The 25,503-nt window shown below is 39.1% G+C and overlaps 1 protein-coding gene and 1 long non-coding RNA gene across 2 annotated transcripts; one reads left to right on the forward strand and one right to left on the reverse strand.

Annotated features, from left to right (window-relative positions):
- Positions 1-7,760: 7,760 nt before the first annotated feature.
- Positions 7,761-15,957, forward strand: LOC147149019 (uncharacterized). Its single transcript, XR_015086674.1, has 5 exons — positions 7,761-7,793; positions 7,896-7,956; positions 14,831-14,981; positions 15,058-15,379; positions 15,455-15,957. It is a non-coding gene; the product is annotated as an uncharacterized LOC147149019 (long non-coding RNA).
- Positions 12,496-24,475, reverse strand: rassf9 (Ras association domain family member 9). The gene is made up of 2 exons (XM_086029670.1): positions 24,369-24,475; positions 12,496-15,831 (listed from the first exon to the last, which is right to left on the reverse strand). The coding sequence occupies exons 1-2, from the start codon at positions 24,413-24,415 to the stop codon at positions 14,664-14,666; spliced, it is 1,215 nt and encodes a 404-aa protein (XP_085885796.1). The 5' UTR covers positions 24,416-24,475; the 3' UTR covers positions 12,496-14,663.
- Positions 24,476-25,503: the final 1,028 nt, after the last annotated feature.

A 25,503-nucleotide genomic window follows, 5' to 3' on the forward strand; every position in this document is an offset into this window, starting at 1 on the left:
GATTTTTTCTCCTGAAAAAAAGTCACATTTTTAACGGAGAAAAAACAAAATGCAATGGACTCTCACTTCTTGCAAAGGACAGCAGTCAATGACTACAAATATAAAAGAAAAAAAAATGTAAAGAAAAAAATAAAGGCTCGATTTGTATCCATAGTATTTAATCTCAGTATATTTTTTAGTTTACTTTAAAAAAAAAAACCAAACAGTATTTTCACACAAAATAAAGTGTGTTAATCAAAGTTGGGAAAAAAGGTTGCAATTTAACAGCAAAAAACATATGAACGTGGTTTACGTTTCTTGGCAAAAGAGAAGAAACGTTTGATAGAAACTCATCAAACCACTCGCAAGAATTCCGCTAGTGGCATTCGATCATAAAATGAGGTCAACATAAAAATGTAAACGTGACATCTTTTCACCGTGGCCAAATAGCAAATGGTCATATTCTAACTTGTAGGATGTTTGCTAAAGTATTGTAGTGCTAGCGTGTTATGCTAGCACCACCCTAAACGACTGGAGGGCAACAGTCGGGCCCACAAACTGTTTCCTCCCCTGCAATTTTCATCATATAAGACTGCAATTTTGCATATGATCACATTACATTTTGTAACTGTTTTGTAACGGCGCACGCACGCACACACACGGACGTGCGGTGTGACTCATGCAAATAAAATGTCCTGATGACGGGGGAAAAAAAAAAGGAGGTACAGTAGAAAAGAGAACATTTTAGCGCACAGAAGCGAGCTCTTCTTCCTCATTGGTTTCTTAGCGCTTTGTCATGGTGTGAAAAGCCAGTTTTGGTCACGCACCAGCAACCGAGCGAAAGGAGCCGCAGTTTATGCGTACGCTCGATTAGCACGTTAAGTGATCCTAAACGAAGGTGCGAACCCGTCGTCACGCGTTCGTTAGCATCACTTAACAGCAGACACGCAGAAAAAAAGTATTCTTTCATTAAGCAACGAAACAGTCCGTCAGACGGACATGACCAATTAACACATCACAACATCATGCAATTTAGGAGTTACTATATTTTTATATACCAGGGGTGTCAAACTCATTTTTTGTCACGGGCCACATCATCATGACACATGGTGTCCCTCGGAGGGCCGTTACGACTGTGAACACAGATGAATGTATGATCGCCTTATATTATCACATTTTTCGCAACAAATTGACGGATAACTAGTTTTGAAATCAGAAAGCCAGTAAATAGCGGCTTGACCCGGAACCGATTATTTATTTTACCGTTACCTGTATGGGTGATGGGATGGTGAAAATAAAGTATATTGTTAAGTATCAAGGTAAGAATGTTTTAAAATGTTTGTCTTTTAAAAGCGTTGGTGGATGAGAGCAGTTACATTTTCAAACGGATCCATGTGCTCTGTGATCTATTGTTTCATCCTTGAATTGTCAAGCCCTCTTCTTCTTCTTCTTCTTCTTCTTCTTGCATATCCATGACACTGCAGACACTTTGCAGCCACACAGGTATATTGTGTGATTTTTGTATGCACATCACGTTGCAGCCGCGGGCTTCAGACCAGGAGAATTGGCTTTAAAGAATGGGGGTTAGGGGGGTGTAGTTTGGAAGGGAATTAGGGGTGTGAAGGGGGGTTGAGGGGAGTGGCATTCAAACAAGAAACCACAGAGACCTGTAATCCTTCTGAGCTGTACTGTATAACACTTTAAAAAAAAAAAAAAACTCTTGTTACAGCAAATCCCTTCCTGTTTCATCGTCGGCTCACAGCACAACACTCCTGTTAAGTTTATTTATTTAAAAAAATGTACCGGTATTCATTTAAAAACGGTCTAATTAAAAAAATTAACCAAAAAGAAATTGTATACAATTTCTTAAGCAGTAAAATAAAATAAAAAATGTATTGTTTACTATAAAATGCATTTGCGATAGGGCAGTAGAGTTTCATGATACCAAATTGAGTCTTTGTTAGCCGTGTCGCTAACCAGCAGAGGTCGCAGTTTGTAGTCGGAAACGCGAACAGAGGTTCATTTAAAATCATAGGCGGACCGGCCCATAAGACGGTACTATTTTTCTGTCCGGACAAAATGGCGGATAAACGGACGGCGGAAGGGTACCCAGCTGTAGGGGGAAGGCGATAAACGGACCGTGAATTTTTAGTAAAATGCCCAGCTCTGCTAACCAGTTTCATACTCACATGCTACTGTATGTTATACTGTAGTTCTCTCCTTACCTACAAACACAATGTTCCCACATCATCTAAATAAAAACAAAGCGTTATTAACTGTACAGGCAATGTTTTAAAGTAAGATTTTAATTTGCTTAACTGTCATTCAGGTGGAAAACCTAGTTAACCACAGTCAGTCAACTAAAATCAAGTAAATTTACTTGGTCAGTCACGTTACCTACATTAATAAAAAATATGAGTGCGAATGGCTCAGTCTTGTGACGCAAAGCAAAGGTGATGACACAGAACAGTGAGTTTTGTCAGGACAGAAGTGAGACACATGACAGGATAAGAAGTTAAGAACAAATATGGAGTCCAAACAAGACAAGATGTGCGAGTACAGCCTTGAAGATTACACCAGTACAGACTAAACCATCAAACCAACAACACACATGCTATTATTACAAAGAACATCTGGAGAAGCTCAACCACAACAATGATGATTATTTATTATTATCTATATTTATTAGTTAATTGTTAAAGCCCTAAAATGGCGCAGTTTTCTGTTGATGTATTTTTCACAAATTGACTTCATTCTCTAAGATTATGTCTTTAAAAAAAGCTTTTTTTTATAGGTAGCATCATTGCTGACATTATTGCTAAGTTACATAATGGCAAAACTAATGTTGAACATCACACCTAGTATTGTAGCTCGCTAACATGGCTAACAGGGCAAGCCATGATGTTGGCCATCATTTTAGCAAAGATGTTCACGACACAAAGATGTTATAGCAAGGATATTTGTGACAGTTTTTGCCATAATGTTAACAGTTATTTTAGCAGTGACATTAGCTGCAGTGTTAGCCATGATGTTAACATAGCTATTGTGTCAGCCATGATTTTAGCTAGGATTTTCACTACTCCGTTAATCATATCTGCAATTATTTTAGCTTTGACATCTGCCACAGTTTGATCCACAATGTTAACAATGATGCTTCCTACTGTATTAACCATTGTTAGCAAAAAAAATTGCAATGTCAATAGCTACAGTATTAGCCACGATGTTAGCCATAGGAAGAAGAAAATATTTCATGCCCCCCAAATCTCCGCCACGACTATAAATAGTATTATTTGTCTAGGAAATTGTTATAAGTACATCTCTGCATAACATTGTATTCTTATTAACACTAAAGACAACAAAAAAGAGAAAGCATTAGCAACAGTTTTAGCCACAATATTAGTTAGCAATGACATTAACTACTGTATTCCCCATAACGTTAGCGACAACCTTAACAACAGTGTTTGCGAAGATGTTAGCAATAAAATTACTAGCTACCGTGTTAGCTATGATCAAAGCCCTAATAAGATTGTTGTGTGTGTGCGGGCACATGTGGACTTCTATGTGCGCAGCTGGCTGATGTGGCGTATCACTGGGTGACGTGATGTCCTGACAGGCACAGGCAGCACCTGTTTGTTTTGCTTGCGCACGACGGCGGGCGGCGGGCATGCAGGGTTGCGACCCCTCTTAGTCATTAAGGTGGAAGCATCTGGGCGCAGCACACACACACACGCACACACACCCGCAAACACACTCCTACACACACACATTCGCGCACTGATGCTAGCTTTGATTGAACAGGAAACACCCTCCATTGTTCTCGACTGCTAGCAAAGCCCAGCCCAACCGCGGGCCTGTCATTATTATGTCATTAATAGTAATAATTATTTCAATAATAATAGTGATAATAAAACACATGGTTTTAGCTACTGTCTTAACTAATAGTAACAACAAAATGGTATTTGCAACATTTTGTCCATAAATGTGAACACCACTTGTCCACCAAATGCGCACCCGTTTCCACCACTTGCAAAGTTGCTAACTTAACATGCTCTCCAAACAGAAAAGATCAAGCGGCTTTCAGGTGCTATACAGCTTGTGAAGTAAACAATAAACATCTATTAGCACACCTATATAATCCTCAATATAAACCTCATTTTATGAGCTTCACATTAAAGCTTCACTGTGCCGACATGTCTAGCCGGCAACATTGAATATTTTGATAATGTAGATTATTGTATAGTTGTCAGCAATGCTGTTAGCCATTGTGGTAGCGATGATATTAGATTTTAGCTATGATGTTTAACATGTTAATTGTGATGTTAGCTACTATGTTTTCTATTATTTTAACTAAGATGTTGATGTTACTGGTTGGTAGTTGATTTCAATTTTCCAAATGCTATCGTCAAACCAAATCAGTTTTACTGTACATGCCAGAATTAAACAATACTGCAGTGTGAAAGGGCTCAGTGATCTCAGTTTGGCCACCTGCTTGGAAAGACACAATCACAAATAACAATGACAGCATAATAACAAACGCAAAAACAGATTCTTTGACCTTGACGTAAATTCCTGCTCGGGCGTGCGTGTGTCAAGTAAATTTACTTGGTCGGCAAGCGCTCGTGTGTGTGTGTGTGTGTGTGTGTGTGTGTGTGTGTGTGTGTGTGTGTATGTGTGTGTGTGTGAGAGCTCAAAGAATTTTTTCACTAAATGGAAATGGAAAATGGAATGGGTTGGAACGAAAACTTCACCAAGGTTTCATCTGAATTGAAAATTGTGTTTGACATTTGCTTTTAGTCCCCTGTGTGGTCCTTGGCTAATGAAAATGGTACCACTGAAAAAGGTTATGTTTACATTCTGTTGAAACAGCATAAAATGTCAGAAAAGGTAGGAAAAAGAAAAACTTCAACTAACGTAGACCATTATATCATGTAAACAACAATGTTAGCAGTATTATTAATTTCAATGTTCCCTGTAATGTTAGCTGTATGTGAGGCACAATGTAAGCGATTAAGTGTTAGCAATTGTGCTAGTCATGCTGTTAACTGTACTGTTAGCCATGAAGTTAGCAACTGTGTGAGCCAAGATGTAAGCTACAGTATGTAATGCTATAATGTTAGCCACAATGTTTTCCATCACAAAACAGGTGAGCCATGATTGGCATAGTATAAAGCGTAGTCTGTTTTGATGAACATGTTTATGTTTGCGAAATAATTCCATCAATATTTCTTCATAAGGTCGATGACTTAAAGTGGAAATCAACCCAAACATATATTTTTTTCAAGAATATGTTTCCAGCAGGCCCACTAGTTGAAACACAGCATTCTGATTAATATTGCGTTTGTGGAACACGAGTTAAGCAGCAAAATCCACCTCTTTTTAGCCATTTCAGGGGGCGGCCATTTTGTCACTTCTGTTGACTAAAAATGACATCACAAATGCTCAGGCCTCAGGTAACGACCAATCACGGCTCAGCTTCAGAAAACAGGTGAGCCATGATTTGTCGTAACCTGAGCCCTAAGCAGTTGTGATGTCATTATCAGTCGACAGAAGTGACAAAATGTCCGCCCCCGGAGTTGGCTAAAAACGGGTGGATTAACTATTATTCCACAAACGCAATATTTATCAGAATGCCTTGTTTCAACTAGTGGGCTTGAATAGAACATATTCTTGAAAAAAAAAATTGGGGTTGACTTCACCTCTAAGTTACTGTGTTAACCATCATATTAGCAATAATGTTAGCTACTGTGTTAATCTTATGTTAGCGACAATGGATAACAGAATAAAGCGCATCAGAATTAAAACTGGAAAATATTGGACCCTGCTATGCAAAAAAAAAAAAAAAAAAAAGCATTAGTTATCATAAGTTCAATTGCGGTTGTGAGAACATTTTATCGACAGCCCTTTGAGCCTCTAAACAATCTCTGGATGGATTTTTATTTCAGGAAATGAAAAAAAAAACCTTCATAGAATTTAAATGTGGTGCTTGACTTCTGTCCTGAAAGCTGATGGAGTGAGATGAGAGTCAGTCGTTTTCCTCCAGAGAGACTGGAGTGTGAAAAGTCTCACAGGTGATTGACAGTAAGTTATTCCAAAGTAAATCTTATATGGGAGTAATGTGATCGGCCTGCGCTGTGACGTGTTAATTATCAGATGAAATAAATCCGATTATGTTCACACGCCGCAGCCGCTAATCTAATTCAGGGATGCAATGAGTGTGCCAAAAACAATTAAACATGTCTTTAATCACATTACTACAAGCCGCATGAATGGTACATTTTTACACACAGTGAGTGTAACACCTTAGCCTAAATTGTCACTTAGTGAAAGTTTGACAAATCATGGTTAAAACTGTATTTAATATCTTTGCAAAGGCTACAAGGAGGTACATTCGGCAATACGTTCTGAGTTCGCACGCGCGCACTCCTTCATGCTGACCGTTCGGAAACGTAAGCTGTGTCCAAATTCATGGACTGCATAAACTGTGGCGAATTTGGACAGGCCTTGCTATTCTCCCTTGACAACCACCGTAAGAAGTGTTGAAATGAAGAAAAAGATTGGCATAGAGCGGCAAAGAAGAAGAGCAAAGCAATGGGCTACAAAAGTGTATTCCGAAGAAGGCTTCGCTTGGGGCCCGTCTCCATGGAAACAAAGCCCAAATTTGAAGGCTAGATTCGAAGACCACTTGAATTTGGCCACCCGCGTGCGGTCGAGGTATGCCGGGCCTTTAAATTCGGCCTTTGGAGGACACAGCCTACAAATTCGAACAAAGCTTTAGAGCAGTGATCCCCAAATTTGGCCCGCCTTCGTGAACAATACCAGAGACGCATTATGATAAAAAAAAAAAAAATGTCAGTCTGGCCATGCGATCAAGACTAATACACGCATGAACGTGACATTCTATTCCACCCTCTCATTCACATTTTAGAATGTTGGTGCTAAATTTCGATTCCTAGTTAGCCATGTGGAAGAAGCACAAAATAAAAGCAGGAGAAAAAGCAGATGTGGTTTTTTGATGTTGTTTTAAACAGCTTTCTGGAATGCTTTGGAAAACTTTTCAGGGTCAAAATACACAAATGGTCCTTGAAGACTTTTAAACTTAACATTTTAATGTTGGGGTTACAATAAGGTTACAGTGTGCGTACGTCTCTCCATAATGAGTGCTGACCTTTCTTTGACAAAACCCGCGGCTTCCTACATCCACTTCCTGTGCTACCTCTAAGCAGCTTCAGTCTGCTGCTGATCAAAATCAATAGGTTTCTGGCTTTGACATCAGCCAGGAATGTTTGAGAGCAGTAAAAACAACCATAGAATGCCACCTACGTCATTTGTTTACATACATCTGGGAGCTACAGTAGCAAAATATCAACCTTGCTAACTGATTGTTCAGCCAACAAAGTAGTCAATTAACAACCTCGATAAATAGCTAACTAGCAAAAGTCCATGGAATATTCATTTTGTCATTTTTATATAAACCTGCAAGCTAACTCACTAACTAACTAACTAACTAACTAACTAACTAACTAACTAACTAACTAACTAACTAACTAACTAACTAACTAACTAACTAACTAACTCACTCACTCACTCACTCACTAACTAACTAACTGAGGTGTTAAATCCAGGTCCAGGAAGTAAAAACCCTGCCACAGTTTGGCTTTAGCTCCAGGTGCTTCTCCTCAACCCGAAGGTAAACAAATTCCCAGGGAGCACCTCTGCTAACTAACTAACTAACTGAGGTGTTAAATCCAGGTCCAGGAAGTAAAAACCCTGCCACAGTTTGGTTTTAGCCCCAGGTGCTGCTACTCAATTGGAAGGTAAACAAATTCCCAGTGAGCGCCTCTGCTAGCTAACTAACTAACTAACTAGATTTTGTTCATGTTTTTTTAAACGTAAACTTGCAAACTCCTGAACCACAGGTGTCAACCTCAAGGCCCGGGGGCCAGATCCCACGACATTATTTCATGTGGCTCCGCAAAGGTAAATGATGTGTGTTTACTTGACATGTTTCTTTGAAATTGTCTTCACTGTTAACACAACGTATGAGATTGCAAGCATTTGTTACCAATCACCTTTAAAATACATTGTAATATAGTCGAACAAACTATTTACTGGCTTCTGATTTCAAAACTAGTTATCCATCAATTTATTGTGTATATATGATAATACAAGGCGATCATACATTTATACGGGTTCACACGGGTCATAACGGCCCTCCACGACACCAATATGAAGTGGCCCACGGCACAAATGAGTTCGAGTCTGTCCTTAACTTTCTAATTAACTGCGCAACCTTTGTATGGGGGATTTATCGTTTGTTTTATTATAATGCGCACAACTTTTGGAGACGTCGCATGTAGGCTTTGTTTTTCATGACTGTTTTTACAATTTAGACATTTACGAGATTTTCTCACACATTTTGCATGTAGCCTAACAACAACAGCCATAAAGTAAGTGTGTGTGCATGAGTGTGCGCATGCGTGTGTGTGTATGCGTGTGAGAGTATAAGGTCATCAAACAGGCCTGTTCACTTGCTACCTTTCACATTCCTTTTGGCTTTTCCTTTAATGATGGGAAAGCTGATGGGAAACACACACACTGCGAGGTGGGAGGAATGTGTCTGTCTTTGTGCCGGTGTAAATCTGAAGTCCCCCCCCCCCCGCCCCCCTTCCCCTGTTGAGCGAAGACGACCACAGGAAGTTGTTTATCCAAAATAGACTTTAGCCACAATGGTGTTTTTATGGTAAATAGGCTATTTGTTTAGTGGGAATCTGATTGAATTGCAGCAAATGCACCTCTAAGTATGCCGCTGCAGAAGCACTAGAAAATGAGTATTCGTGAGTCGTCATGGCAACATATACGGTAAAAAACACAGTGGGCTTTGAAGTGTGTAAAGCGCGTGTGATTTCGATCGGGGAACCAGTCTGGTTCGGGCAATGCTGGGCTTATGCCTAATCATTTTCACAGTCTCATACTAAAAACTGAAAGTCAAAAGGATGTTTTAGAGTTTTACAGGAGTCACAGTGTGCTCCCGTCATCTCGATCGTTAAGGTGTTAATCTCCGCTGTTTCAGATCAGTATTTTCATAGTCTTGGCCTTAAGACGATATCAAACGTGGTTGATATTATCACAAGTCTTTCAGTCATTGCAGCAAATTGAGCTCGTATCGTGCAATACCCAATATTCCCCACTACTGTAATACCGTGCAATACTCAACATTCCCCACTACTGTTAGTCTAATTTTATTTTTATCCAATGCTGTTCCTTACATTTCACTACAGCACTGCAGCACTGTCACTTAGAGTATTTTTTCCTCTGTACTATGTACAGGCCGAAATGAGTGTTCCTCATATTTTTTATGTAGATGTAGGTTGGTGTGTATACACATGTGTATATACACATGTTACTGCGTATATCTACATAGGTTTGATTCTAAATGTTTGCCGTCAATGTTATACATTAATGGCCACATTATGCCGCCGCCCCTGTGTGACCTATATCTTTGCTACTGTAACAATGAAAATTTCCCCACTGTGGGATCAATAAAGGCATTCTTATTCTTATTCTTATTCTTAAATCTACAATTTAAATTTCTAGGGTCTTTAATAAACATTTCACAACGGCGGTAGTTTGATATATTTGACGTGTAGTGGAGCTAAAATCCAATCCTGTGATACACAGACATCAAAGATATATTTCTTGCTATGCTGCATTTTTATGTTTGCATTCAAGCCCTAGCATTGGTACAGCACGCTGGTCTATCATCATGAGTTTCATATTTCATACATGGCCATTTTCAACCCCAATCAGGTGAATCAACGGCAGGATGGCAGACTGAAGAGCACAGGAGACATCAATATTTTCCTTGTTTACAAAAGGAGCTCCTCGACAACCAACGCTTGCCACAGCTCTTTGCTGTTGTAATAGACTTCAGCGTGGATGCTTTCATTTACTTCCACCATACTTATTATGTTTTTTTCCCCACACGTTTAGCTTGCCAATTGCTACCTTACAGTTAATGGCTACATTAAATCAGAAGATGTTAAAAAAAAATACAAAAAAACTCAACAAAACCGAAACAAAGGCATCGTTAGCCGAGAACAACGTGTCATTAACTTTGACATTTCCATGATATGGTCGCTAAATGTTAAGCTAGCAGTGCCATGTTTAGGAAAGCTTTCAAAAGTCAGCAAAAGGGTTCTGCTAATGGGTAACCCCAGAGTGACATATACTGTATGAGAGAAATGGAGCTGTAATATGCCTTTAAGTTAGCGTCTCTGTGTCTGACATACAGTGCTAATATCTTCAACCTTTACTTTAGTGATAGGCTGCATACATCATTTATGTTCATACTTTGAAAAACAAGAGATCCTAGTTTGGTAGCTCACACGTATTAAATGTTAGTTTGTTAGCTAATGAGTTAGCTATTGGGTTTGATAGTTTGTTTGCTAGTTAGGTCGCTCTTCAGTTCAAATGGAGTAACATTAGTTAGCTCATTGGCTAGCGCAGTAGCTGCTTAGATAGCGTTCAGGTTTATGGAAACATTACATAACTGATACTGCAAATGAGGCAGTGAATATCAGTATTATTACCGCTGCTTGAAGCGTTGTTAGTTCTTTATAGTTAGCTAGTTAGGTAGCTCACAAGTTTCAAATGGAACACGGTTTGGCAGCTAGGTAGATTTCAACTTTAGAGTAACATTGCATAACTATTTATTCCAAGGGGGCAGTAAGCATTAGCATGATTAACCCATCTTAAACCCAAATTGAAGAAGATTATCTTCTAAGTTAGCTTGTCAGTTAGTTGGTTTGTTTCTTACCGTTTAGCTGGTTTGTGCATTATTGGGTTTGTTGCAAATGGTACAAGCTTAGTAGCTTGTTAGGTAGCTTACAGGTTTTGGACAACGCAACATAACCAATATTCCAAATGGGGCATACGCATCTGAGTAAAATTGCAGATTCAGAACGGGGTATTTTTTGTTGTTATGGACATTACGGCCTGCTTGTTTGTAATACGCATTTCTGCTATCTAAAGGACAGAGGGAAACAACTTTGTGATTCAAGTCATACAGACAGATGGAATGTTTTATTTGGCCTTGGTGGAGGTCTGCGTAAGCGATACAGCACTTGTATCCCGGGGGTGGAGGAGGACTCTGTATGATTTCCTGCCTTTAAAACTGGCAGTTGATACACACACACACTTGTAGGTGTAGTGGTACTGTAGTGCCATTTTATTGCCTCTTGGGCCGTTTGATGAAATGATTCACGCTTGTTGGATGTGCTGCCAATTATCCGTGAGGCCCTCAAACGTGTCGGACGCGTCTCAGCTTGTGGAGCTTGAACTCAGATGTGACACCGCCGCGCAGCTGGCGTCATAATTGAACCTCTTAATGCTGCGGACCCTGCAACACACAAGACAAGCTGTGGCGGCAGAGCACAAGCATCAGATTAATAGGTGAATAGGTTTTATAAAAAGGGACATAGCTAGCTATCTAGGTAGTTCTTCAGTGAGTTACTTACAGAGCTGGACATACCGGTCCGCTTATGACGGACGGCCATTTTGTAGGCGATAAACAATAGACGGGAAACTTTAAAAAATATCGGACTAAGCATAGTTGTAGTTTTTTTTCCGTTTATGTAATATTTTTGATGTAATTTGCTTTGGCGAGCCACATAAACTGATGTGGCTGAACTGGCCCCCGGGAGGGGTTTAAGGGATTTTTGAGCGTGAAATTGATACCCTCTCACCAACATGACCCGTCTGTCTCGAGCACAAAGAGGCAGTCTGTCAGTCGTATGTATAACTTTTTTTTCCCCCCCTGGAGACCATTCTCTTATCATATGTTACACCCTACACGTTTGCCTCTTTCACGCAGAGATCCCCCAAAATGAAGCGAAGACCTAGCGATTTCCCTTTAGGACCTAGCTAATGATATTGACGCTCCCAGACAGCAACACAGCATTCCGCAACCAGATAATTGCATGACATCATTGTCTGGTGTGACATAAAATAGTTGGCATCTTTTACACAGCCTATTCAAGCCAACAATCTGTTGATCAGCACTTTTTGGGGGGGGGTCTTTGGAGGTAGTATCGGAGCCATAACAGGGGCGTGATGGCATTTTTTTGAAAGGGCATAGTGGAAGGCCGCGATGGTGTGAAGTTTAACTCTTGACACTTAATTCTCACCCTGTTGTGTTGAACGCGCTTGTCTCTATCCTGTTTAACAACTCTTAGTGTGAAAGCGCACACAGTTGCAAAAATATCCCGTCTTTGCTGGTCTCTGTCTGAAAGGCAAAGGAGAGCAACTATGTGATGTTATGGATTAAGTCAAATGAAATAGTCATACTGTTCATTGGCTTTCAAAGAGGCTCAGATTCCCGGTAAATATCCTGTACATCCCCATTTTTTCCCCCTCATGTACAACTTTTAGAAACTTTGCAGAATTTTCCAACCCAGAAATGTTCCACAACAAATTCAAAGAATTTTGCAACCCAGACAGGTTCCACAACGAATTCAATTTGTCACATGTTCATCCTTTTATTATGAAAGTTTAGATGCACATTTCAACTTTATTGTGTGGATTACAATTGTGGGATGAATAAATATATAACCTTTGCACAACTGTAGTAGCTAAAACTAGCGATTTCCAATGGATAATGGAAACAATATACTATAGATATAAACAAGGGGCATATGTACAATTGTGTAAGAAACGAATGTAATCAAATATATAAATCTCAATATATACAGTACATCTTAGTGAGTTTTAATATAAAACACTGTTACATTAAGTATAGTATGGCTTTGAAAGAAATTTATGAAACTACTTAGTGAACCTTGCTGGTTTTTGAAGTTTGTATTTGTTCAGTTAGTTCAAAGTGTTCCGGAGATCCTCAAAGGCACTTCTGGATGATTCGGACTAAACAAGGAAGTAAGCCGGATTTGTGCGAGTGCAAAGTATTTGAAAGAGCAGACAACACAAGTTGAACAAGATAACCAGAGGATAGATGGCGGGATTAGAGCATTCCCAATGGCTCAAATGCACTGGCTGGCCGACGAGGTTTCCAAATACATGCGGGATATTGAAAAATAGACACGTGCATGATTTGAGTTGGGAGTACAAGATAATGTCAAGATAATTACAAGTCCTTCTCCGACACACTTGTCCAATAGTGCAGACATTCATGTTCAGTGGTGTAGATATCATTCAGACATCCTTTGGAGAGCTTGTCTGTGTCCGGTGGTGGAAACATCTTTGAGAAATCCATGGTATAGATATGATTTAGATGCTTTTGTCCAGACAGCTTTAGACATCCTTGTGCCAACATTGTTCAGAAGTCGTAATACAAGAGTGTAGATATCCATGTTCAGTAGTGTTGGAATTAGGGCTGTTCGATTTTGCCTGACAAGAAAATCCCGATTGTTTCCCCTCAAACCCGATGTTACGATTACGATTTCTTTGTGATATAAAAAAAATAATGAAGTATTTTGAAGGTATTTTATTTAAACTTAATTTTTCTTTCTTTGAACTCTAAACGCCAGTTAATTTAACTTAATACACACAGAACAATCCATTGGGATTAACAGCATTTTATTTAGTCAATAGATTTCAGGTGGACTCTTAATTAAACCAATAATGAAAAGAGAAAATGCATATACCATCTGAAACGAAATCATCAACATGAGAGAAGGTACTCAGTCAAGTCTGTAAACCAAACTGTCTGTCAGCAAGTCATTTTGCCAACCAGACAGCCTTTCACATTTCTCCCTGGTCTTACTTAAACATAAATCACTGATTAGAGCAAAACTGTCACTCAAGAAGACAATGCACTGTCAAGTGCTTAAGTACAGTTGCATAGTCATGACCAGAGGTCCGTTGTAGAGGAGAAAAAAAGGGACGCCTTTGCTCGCCGGTTGTATTGTACATTTGGGGCACACACTACACTACAGATCTATATTTGCCCATCTTATTAACTAAACGCTCACTTGCCTGAGCAAATAGCAGAATCACCGGTAGTCATGGATGGTGTTGTAGTTTTTCCGGTATGCGCGCTCGTGAGGGGAAGCGGAAATGCAGAGGAAACTACGGTGGCTTAGATACACCAAAAATAATTTTAAAAAATCGAACGTGCCGATTTGAACGTTTTTAACATCGTTTGATCCAGAAAATTCGGTTTCGGTTCAAAATCGCTTAATCGAACAGCCCTAGTTGAACCATTTTAGACTTCTGTTACTAGTGGTGGAGACATCAGAGGTCCGTGTCCAGAAGTCTTGATACTGTATGTCCATGTCTAGACTTCTTTATATAACCTTGTCCAGTGATAGAGACTTTCTTGAGAGGTCTTATCTGTGTCTAATGGCATAAAACATCCTTTAGCGATCCGTTTTCCGACATCTTTATGTCTATGTGTAGATGTCCATGTCCAAAAATCCTTTACACATCCATGTCCAGTGGTAGAGACATCCTTGAGTGGTGTGCTCTGTGTCCAGTGGTGAAAACATCTTTTAGACATCCATATCCAGATATCTTGAGACATCCTTTGCCTCCCATCTTTTAGAAGTCTGCGTCCAGACATCTTTTACACATCTGTGTCCAATGGTGGAAACATCCTTTAGAAAGCTATGTCCAGACATCTTTAGACGTAGGTTTCCGGACATCTTTAGATTTACGTGTCCTGACATCCTTTAGACGTCCGTGTCCAGCGGCGGAGGGAAGTCCAGTCCGGGCGACAGCGAGTCCTGGCTGTGCGTGGAGCTGATGCCGGTGTCCGAGTCCGTGTCCGTCATGTCTATGGGTAATGAGACGTGTTTGACCGCGCCGGCCTCATTTTTCACCTTTGTGTTGCCACCAGTGATCTCCTGGTCGTCGTCGCTCATTTCCAGCGATCTGAGCTGAGCGGCCAACTGCCAGCACTCCTGATCCCTGGAGAGCCAGGTGGCCTCGGAGCAGCGGATCTGCTTGTCTACCTCAGCCGCCTGACTGTGGACGGACACGCCAGCCAGGTAGCTGCGCCTCAGCTCCGCCTGCATCCTTTCCAGCTCGGCCAGAAGCGACTCATCAGCCTCACGGGGTGGACAGGGAGCGGCTGACGCGTTTTCCTCCCGGGCACTCGCCGCCATCCTCTGCTCGGCGTCTATGTCGCGACAGAGCTGTGCTATGAGCGCCTGCTGCCTATGGACCTGAAGCTCCAGCTGCTGGACATCGTCACTGGCTTGCAGGAGCTTGTCAAGCTCCTCCAAGTTCAAACCACAAGCTTCCAACTTGTCGGTTCGGTCTTCCTGCCGTTGAAGCTTCTGGATCTCCACCTCTAGATCCTCCATGTGCTGGATCTGCTCTCGAATGGTTTGGTCCTGGTTGAGGATGAGTTGCACCATGTGATCAATTTCCTCAGTACCGGCAGGTGTCTTGCCCTCCTTGTGGAGTTTCTCTAGCTTCCGGAAGGCCTTCCTTACTACGCGTTTCTGCTTCTCCACAGGAAGAACCTGAGGGTTCCTGGTGTATCTACTCCGGTTCTTTGTAGGCTTCATCGCCCGCTGAGGCGCCACATCGCTGCTCTTGACCAGGACGAACTGGATGCAGGGTCTCTGGTCCCCCCAGGCGTACCACAGCCTCAGGATCCTGCTGAGAGGGGGCAACGCCCTCTCGAAACCTTTGTAACGCTCCACCAGACTGAAGTCTTTGGGATCTCCGTGCAGGAGTTGCTTGCTCTCCGGGACAGTTTTGTGATCCTCTAGCAACGCCTGAATCATGTCGGCACAGGTGGTGTGCTTCGTCACGCCGCAGACTACCTTCTCCTCATTGCACACTGTCACCTGGATCTCCTTCCCAGCGATGGGCTCGCTGTCTTTTGTCCTGGAGAAGACAGGAACAGGAACATGAATGTCTTAAGTGTTTACGTGTTCATGTTTTTCTCTTGCTAGGAGATTGTCCTGAACTTCTGTTACAACTTGGTCGTTAGTGAAGATTACACAAAAACAAAAACGATCTCCACGAGACTTGATTATTGTCATGAAAAAGTAAGTTATATATATTTGAGGAAAAAGTTGTATATTTTCCAGAAAGTGGTACTGAAAAAAAAGTTGTGTATTTACTTTACTTACCAGAAAAAAAATCTAAGATAAAAGTTGAGAAAACTTTCAGGTAAAAAAGTAGTATACTAAAAAACAGTCATATTTTAAAAAATATTTATTCAAGTAAAAAGTTGTTTTCGAACAAAAATAGAGTTGTGTATTTTCACCAAAAAAAAGACCTATTTTCAAGAAAAATTCACCAACTTTCAATCAAACAAAGCAGTATATTTTTGAGAAAAAAGTAACCAATTTACAGGTGAAAGATTCACACATTTGCAAGAAAAACATATTTTTGGGAAAATCTGTTTTTTTTTCCTGAGGAAGACTTACAACAGCAACCCCCAAAAAAAACAACTGCAACGATACTTTTCTGAATGAATAATAATGCATGAACTAACCAATAATTTGTTTTGAGTTTAACGTTTTTAGCTGATAAAGATATAACGCTCACTATACTCACGATGCCCGCTCAGGGCACATATGATGGTTCCTTGCAGAGAAGAACATCACCATGCTGGTGCAACCTCCCCGCCCTTGCTCAGTGTGATTTATTTGCCCCTTTTTCCCAAATTTATTGGGGTCATCAGGGGGTCAATTTGAGGATGTGGACGAGCTCAAGGGGTTAGGGTTAAGGTTAGCTTTACTTAGCCTGTCTAGGCGGATTACTTCAAAGGGAAATTAATTCCTATAGTCTGTAGTTTGGATATTAATTACAGTATATGTATTTTTTGTGGCACTGGTGCGAGAAACTCTTCAGACACCTCGTACATGTAAATTATAGACCCCTCTTTGCGAACACTTTGGATCCATTTTCCATTGGCTAGTCAAGACATTCAATGACTATTTCAAGCATTTTGCGATTCTCTGAGAGGTCAAACAGGAGATGAAATTCCTTCATGGTGTCTTATCATTATCCTATTAAGCTATGACTCATCCACTATTGCTATTTTGCCCCTCATTACCTTTTCCTCTGGACTGTAACAACCCACCGTAATCCTTTTTTTTTTTTCCAAGTACATATGTGTCTATATATGTGGCTAATAGACCAGCGCTAATGTAGCGTTGCTAATACACATGACTTTAAATGGAACAGACGTCCAAGTAGTGGGAACAGGTAATCGAATAAAGTCATGACATTTCCAGACGTTCCGATTGGATTTGTGCGCCATGTTTAGTAGCCACATGGCAAGTGAAATGTTTGCGTCATCACAGTTAATGTCATTGCTTTTGTCATTTAATCACGCTGTAGTATTTTGGCGAAATCCAGCGGCAACTGAAACAGTGCTTCTGGCAGGCTGGCTTTTATGGCCAGTGTGAAAGGGGGCCTTTATGCAGAGGTGACATAAAATCTTTACAACCAAGCCTTAACAAGACACAACAAGGTGGCAGAAGTGAGGGACAAGTGTTAATCTTCACACCAAACTTTTTTTTTCCCCAAAGCATATCTTTTTTGAAAATATGCCACCTTTTTTTTATTTTTATTGAAAATTTGGACAAATATTTAGTTACAGTCTGAATTTTTTTTTTTGGGTGAAGTAGCAACCACCTTTTTCTGGGATAAATTAAATTGTGCGTTTGTTTTTTCTGAAAAATATAACCCTAGTCATTTTTGTAGAAATGTATGCATTTTTCTTGAAAATATGCCACTTCTTTTTCGTCTCAAAATATGACTTAAAAGTATACGGTAATCCGTTTCTTTTTCCACTAAATATACAACTTTTTTTTGCCTAAAAAACATTTTCTTGATAATACACATTATATTCTTTCACATATCCAATTTTCTTCCCATTAGATATTTTTTTTTCCCTCATAAAATGTAGTCTTTCTGAAATGTACTTCTTTTGTCAAAAATACCTTTTTCTTGAAAATATGTGGGTTTTTTTCTTGAAACGATAACACTTAATTGTTGAAATAATAATAAGGGTTTATCTCAAATACTTCTTCCACCCAATATGCCATTTGTCATTTATAAATTATACAATTTTCTTCCTGATAAATGTACTATTTTTAATCAATTTTTTTCAAATGAATTTGTTTTTCTCCAACATACCTTTGTAGAAAATATCTTTTTCTTGAAATTATGATGTGACTTTTCATGAAACGATACCATTTTACTCTTGAAATAATATTTTTCTTGAAAATAAACCACTATTTGACGTTTATTTAAAAACATACACACATTTTCTTGTAGTATAATACTATTATCTAAATAAGTAGCTTTTCCCCACGGGAGACATTTTTTCCTTAAAAACACATATTTTTTTTCTAAAAACAATGTAAAACGTTTTAACTTTAAAAGAACAAGCAATAATTCCCTCGAAAATGTTTTGTTGTTGTTGAAAATGCTGATCAAATTATGCCTCCTTTTAAGACCATAGCATCAACAGAGCATAATCTTGTACATCAACTGAAACAAGAAAGCGCTACATCTTCTCTTTATACTGGTAAGATTCCGATTTTTACCTCAAAGTGTAATTACGTTGTTTTCCTTTCCTTGAGGCACCAAATCGTGTAATGCTCTTTGAGGTCAAAGTCACGCCGGCTTGCAGAATTTGGATGATTTGTTTGTTCAATGCGTCACTCAGCTCAGAGGGTCCACGTAACCATTAACTTGCATTGTTGCATGCCTGCCAAATTCCCTGCAACTTGTTCACCACTTCCACTCAAAACACACTTTGCATTCACATCCACGTGGGAAACGAAACAGAGGGATGCAAAGCGGACCCGTTTCGCTTGGTCTAATAGATGATGCTACCTCTTGATGTTGTTTTCTCAAGGGGAGGCGTCTCATTTATCCTAATCTAAATGTGTGTATTTTCCACGGTTGTATTTTTGAGAAAAATGTATTGGAAGAAAAGAATGTATACATTTTATAGGAAATAATCTGATATTTTTGAGAGAAACGGATATCTGAACGGAAAAATTTTTTTTTGATATTTTTTAGAAAAACATCCGATTTTTTTTTAGAATTAACTTTTCAGTTTTCATGAAAAATACATTTTTGACAAGGGTCAAAGGGTTTTCCAAAATGTATTTTTAAATATTTGGAAAATAAAGTCATATGTTTGACAAAAACTATTAACTTATTCTATAGTTTCCTTGTTTGGGGAGAGAGAAAAAAACAACAACACATTTTTGACAAGTGTCAGATATTTCTACAAGTTGTTTGAATATTTTTGAGAAAAAGTCATATTTTTTTTGGTCAGAGTTTTCTAGAATTTGATTTGATATTTTTGAGGAATACACATCTTTGTAAAAAGTCAGATGATATTTTTGAGAATTTTTAGAAACATCTTCACTCTATTTATTCAAGAAAAATTAAAAAGTCATAGATTTTTCTATAATTTGTTTATACATTTTTGTAAGCAAAGAAATAAATAAAGCCCATTTTTCAATGATTAGTTATTTATGGAGAAAAAACTGTTCTCATAATGCAGTATTTTATATTACACTGACTTTTAATTTGAGAAAAAAGTTGAGTTTTAAAAAAGCTGTTTTTTTTCTAGAAAAAAGAAAATTGTAACAAAAAAATGCATATGATTCCGGAAAAAAAAAATCCTATAATCTTGACCCACTCATTCAAAAAAGTTATATTCAAGACAAATGTCATATACTGTAGAGAATCAGTCACATATTCAAGAAACAAGTCAGCGCCACTCTCCTTTTGTGAAGGCAGAGCTGCAGCTTGTACTTGATGTCATTACAGTACAGTACAGTACAGAATTCAAGTGTACCTAATGTTGTGTTACAAGTTCGTCTAGTTAAACAAGTCATCAATCATGTCAAAACGTACAAAAGTTATTATTATGAACTATATTGTGAACACAGTGGCAGATGAACACAATCAGAGCAGAAAGAGGGTACAGCATGTGTGTGTGTGTGTGTCGGGAAGCACCTGCATTTATCCTCAGGCACAATCACCCCTTCCTGTGCCAGACAGGAAGTACAAGAATGCCCTTTGCCTCGTTCTTTTCCACTGAAATTTGCTCATTGTGTTAACACATGGGCCACTGTGTGAGCATTAGTAGCAACCTCAATCAGGAAAGTGCATGGCAAACGTATTGGTCAGATAGACAGCACAAATTAAAAAAAACTTTCAAATTCAAGCACATGAAGAGATCAAAACATTCAAGCTCTAAACTCTTATGATGCACGACTGACAACTCAAAGTCATTCCAGGAATTATAAAGCAGAGTCTGTTTTGATCAACATGTTTGTGATTAGTAAATAATTCCATCAGTATTTCTTCATGATGCCGATGATTTAAAGTGGGAAATCAACCCAAATATATATTTTTAAAGAATATGTTCTATGCGAGCCCACTAGTTGAAACAATGCATTCTGACTAATATTGCGTTTGTGGAATATGAGTTAAGCAGCAAAATTCAGCCGTTTTGAGCCATCTCCGGGGGCGGCCATTTTGTCACTTCTGTCGACTGAAAATGACATCACAACCGCTCAGGGCTCAGGTAACAACCAATCACGGCTCAGCTTCAGAAAACAAGTCAGCCGTGATTGGAGCCCTGAGTAGTTGTGATGTCATTTTCAGTCGACAGAAGTGACAAAATGGCCGCCCCCTGAGATGGTTAAAAACGGGTGGATTAACTCTTATTCCACAAATGCAATATTTATCAGAATGCCTTGTTTCAACTAGTGGGCCTGCATAGAACATATTCTTGAAAAAAATATGTTTGGGTTGACTTCTTTAAGTATTAATCTACAATCCAGGATTTTTAAAAATAATTACAAAAAAAAACAACACTGAATTAGAGGTTGTTTCCATACTTTTGACTGGTACTGTAATCCCCTATACCTCCGGTGGAAATTCTTCAGCAGCCGGATTGGAGTCACTTCTTATGTATTTCATTTAAATCAACTGTTGTGATTCACCATTACAGGTACAAAAGCCCACTGAAATCAGTTGTACAAAAAAACCGACAGGTTTATGTTTTATGTTTGATCTTATGTACAGCAATCTGTTGTTAAGTTACATTGATTCTTCTTTTTCCAAGATTTTTTTGATCTCCACATGGCTGACATGGCCCCTACTCCGGAAAGTTTGTCAGCCTGGTCGTGTGGTATCGGTGCGCCAGTATCAGTATCCACCCCATTCCGTGACGATACCATTCACGCAGAACCCAGCAAAGGTGAGCTATTTTTGAAAATGTCAGCGCTTTAACACAGCCACACGCCATCCCCATCGTCAGCGTCACATCTGACGTACAAAAGAGTTGTTAATTGCTTTCAACGCGATAGCACAGTACAGAGGTGAGTGCAGGCGTTAAACTTCACACCCGACCCCCCCCCCCCCCCCCCCCCTCCCCTGCTGGCTTTCCACTATTTCTTTTAACACAGCAGACATCCGTTGTTAGGCCACATATCCAATCTCCAAAGCAGTGGGAAAAGGGTTGATGGGGCTTTGATGTTTTGAGGAAAAAGACGGGTAAACATTGGCTTAGCATAGCGGAAAAGAAGAACACGGGCAGCGCTTCCTGTCGGTGGGCTTATCTGGGCGGGGAATGAGGGAAATAACATCATCTTTATCTGCGGGATGAGTCGCACTTGTGATCTGTGTGCAGAGACACAACACGACGCTTCCCTTACTTATCTAACAATAACAACTGGTACACAACCTTCGCACCCGTCCATGAGGCACTTTGGGTTCTACAGCATCAGGGGGCCACCAGAGATTTTGGGGTTTTGTTTGTCACACACACACAATTAAGATATAGCTGAAAAGTTTTCTATCCTCTAAAATACACTTTTTTCTTAAAAGCTCAAAATTGTACACTTTGATTGAAAATGTGTATTTTTTTGTGAAATGAAGGAAAATAACCAACATTTTCTTGAAAATAATCTTTTTGTTTGTCAGTAACATGACTTTTTACCCCTCAAGAATATAAAAGATAATTTTCAAAAATATGCAAATGTTGTTTGTCAAAAGTGTATAACGTTTTAATTAATATACACCTTTTTCCTCAAAGCATGCAACTACATATATTTTTTTGTTTGCAAAAGAAAATGTTTTTTTTTCTCAAAAAGAAACCTTTTTGGGGGGATAAATGTTGACCTTTTTCTAAAAAACAAAACAAAACAAAAAAAACACCTTTTTTGTAAAAGAAAATGTTTTTTTCTCAAAAAGAAACTTTTTGTGGGGGATAAATGTTGACTTTTTCTAAAAAAATTTTTTTAAAAAGTTCTCTCAGATGTCTTTTTTCATTTCTTTTTTAAAAATTCACAAATTTCATGACTTTCAAAAAAAAACACGTTTTTCTCAGAGAGATGTCTGTTTTCTTTCGTATACACAACTTGCATCAAAAAATATATATTTTACATAAAATATATATTTTAAAAATATCTAAAATGTAATTTTATCCTTGTATTTTTCCTGAAAAGGTAAAGTAGTTTTACTTTATTTTAGTTCGATTATAAAGTGTAGCAGATTGCTAACGATGTCATCCCTGCTACCAGGGGCCACAATGCCTATAATCATTATTATATTTGTACGTACATCTTATTAGCTAGTGCAAGTGTACCTAATAAAGTGGTCTAAGCTTCCATTTGATGGCGAAGTTGACCAGATTGATTGCAAATACGTACATTATAGGTACTGCCTGGATTTCTGGCAAATTTGATTAATTTATTTTTCCTAAAATCCACACTTTTTTTCCTACAACGTTTGGAGGCAAGGAGAGCTCCCTCCAATTAAATCCGAACAGAAGCCAGCTGAGGCTTCAGCCGCTACCCTCATCTAGTCAAGAATGGCGCTGGATCACTCCAGAACACTCAGAGCGAGCTTTTGGCCGCATTTTCTGGGGGTGGCATGCTGATTTCGCACGCTTCTTCTTCAAAAAAAATATACATGAAAAAGCAGAGTGAGCCACTTGATCAAATTGCCGCAGCCGATTCAAGAAGTGGTGATGACAGTGTTGGCTTTCAAGATGCAAAAAAGGAAGAAAAATAGGGCGTGTACGCAATTTGCAGGTAATTACAGAGCAGAGGCGCACAACTGAACGTCTGTACAAACATTGCATGCATTTAATTATCACTGGGAAGACCCAATGTGACAAAAGCTTCATTAAATATCAACTGCATACACCAATTCGTTCTACCGAGCATGTAGCTGGAATGTTCATTCGAAATCGCATGAAAACAAACAGAAAGTGTAAAAAAGTTTTCTTATTTTTTGCTTTTGATATGTAGTGTCATTTTAATTTTGTATATTTTTTTTAATTTAATATTATATACTTGTAACTCAAAATACTTCTATCGCAAATCATCTTTCCCCATTAAAGTGAATGGGAATGCTATTGATTCGCTCCAGCCTCACAAAAAAGGACCAAAAATTTTAAATTAAAAAAATAACACTCACTGATACTCTATAAAGACATATAGTATTGAGATAATTAAATACAATCACATTTTTTTTATTCAATTCAATGGTCATTGTGCTGCTCCGTCTGGGGTTTGCACTTTGTCCACCTTCAGTAGGCCGCAGTAATAGTAGTTGTTCTTCACAGAGGATAAAGAATATATGACAGTTTTGTATTGTATGTCAGTATTGTTATGTTAACGTCGTGCATGTGTTGTGCCACCATTTGACTTCAAATACCCAATAAAATACCATGACGCCAATGCTATTCATGGCGTTTCCCATTATGTGTTAGCATTATGCTTTAAAACCAAGGTACACGGTTTGTGTCTTGTGAAAAACTACACCATCAGGGGGCCACCAGCGATTTTGGGGGTTTTTAGTTTTGGAAAAACATTTATGTCCATATTTTCCGAATTTTTATGTGAATGGGCTTCCCGTGTTACAGACATCCCATTAAACTGAAAAAAAAACAAAAACTAAATTGGACATATGTGTTTCCTCACAGGACAGCAACGATAGATTCAATAAATTAATATATAGATATTTTGTATTGATTTTAGTGGACATTTAGTGATCTATTTAGTAGCATTTAAGCTGTATCAGGTCATTAGTTTTGGGACATAACTAGTAAACTATAAATAAAATCTGTTCAATGAGAACTAAAGGATTTTAGTCACAAAGAAGTGAAATAGTGCACTTGTGAATTGTATCTAAAGATAACATTTGCTTTGTTTTCCTTCAAATACTGACTAAAAAAAAAAAAAACTTGCAACAACCCACTTAGTATCACTTTAAGTTAATTGCATTGCCATTTTGAACACTTAAACATGCCTGACCTGGTTTCCACTTGCACGGAAACTCCCACCCAAAAGACCCCCCTCACAGAGACAATGTAATGTAAACCCCCCTGAAGGGGCTCACATGGTGGTTTGGTTTCAAATTACCTGTTTTTCAGACGAGCTTTTAGGAAGTTCTTCCCGAATGGAGCCATTGCAGTCGGTCCAAACTCCTCGCAAGCAGCACGACGCACACTTTGTTGCGCTAAACTGACAAAAAGTTCCTTGTTGTCCCGGCAGGAACTCAAAAGGAGGAGGAGGAGAGGAAGGAAGAGGAGGAGGAGGAGGAGGAGGAGGAGGGAGGAGGAGGCAACAGTGGGACGTTATACTGGCACAACACTGCCCTCATGCACCTGCGCGGCCAACGGAGGTACTGCAACACACTGGTGCGTACACTTGTTGAAGAAATGGCACGTGCATCTTAACCATTATGTATTGTTCACGTAAATTTGACAGAAATACATCAAAAATTCCCTAAATGTTAGTGTTTCACCCCGAAATTTGATATATTTTTGTGTGACATGCTGAAATACTGTATTTGACCCACGTCCACTAACGTGGTATGGTAAGAAACAGTGCAAATGTTCATGCTGTATATTTTTCATGGGACAGTGTTAATAGTGTTCAAGAGGGATCTTAACGCAGTCCTGAGAACTGTCTGTGTTCCCACCACATTTTGCCAATATGCACTTTTTGGTTTTTGAAGGGTCATTCGTAATCTCAAAACAAAAAGAGTCGACGCCGTGTGTGTATTATATATGGGACGGTTGTGGATAGTGTTCACTGCGAAGTTTGGAACAGTTCTGCCAACTGTCTGTGTAACCACCACATTTGCTCAGGTTCTTGCAAAAACATGTACCTGTTGGTTTTTGAAGCATCGTGGGGGAATTTCGAAACATAAATACTGTATAGTCCAATTCATGTATCCTGTATTCGTGTGTATATACTGTAATATTATTATTCAACAGTAGGGAAAGAGTTCACTGGGGGGTTTGAACTGTCAGTGTATCCGCCACATCCACACAAGCTCTCCGAAGCCTCATGAGGAACTCTTGAAACAGAAAGAGTCCAAGTCATGTATAAGTCTCTCTGCATATTTTTAATCAGTCATAAGTGGCACTGTGATTGGCCGATGACCAGTTGAGGGTGTGCCCCGCCTCTTTCCTGAAGTCAGCCAGCACAGCCGTGACTCTCTTGGGGATAAGCGCTATTGAAAATGGAGGAATGTATATTCAGGTGTGAA

Source organism: Filicampus tigris, chromosome 4, assembly GCF_054856515.1.
Source record: "Filicampus tigris isolate MCC_2025a chromosome 4, RoL_Ftig_1.0, whole genome shotgun sequence".
Taxonomy (NCBI): Eukaryota; Metazoa; Chordata; class Actinopteri; order Syngnathiformes; family Syngnathidae; genus Filicampus; species Filicampus tigris.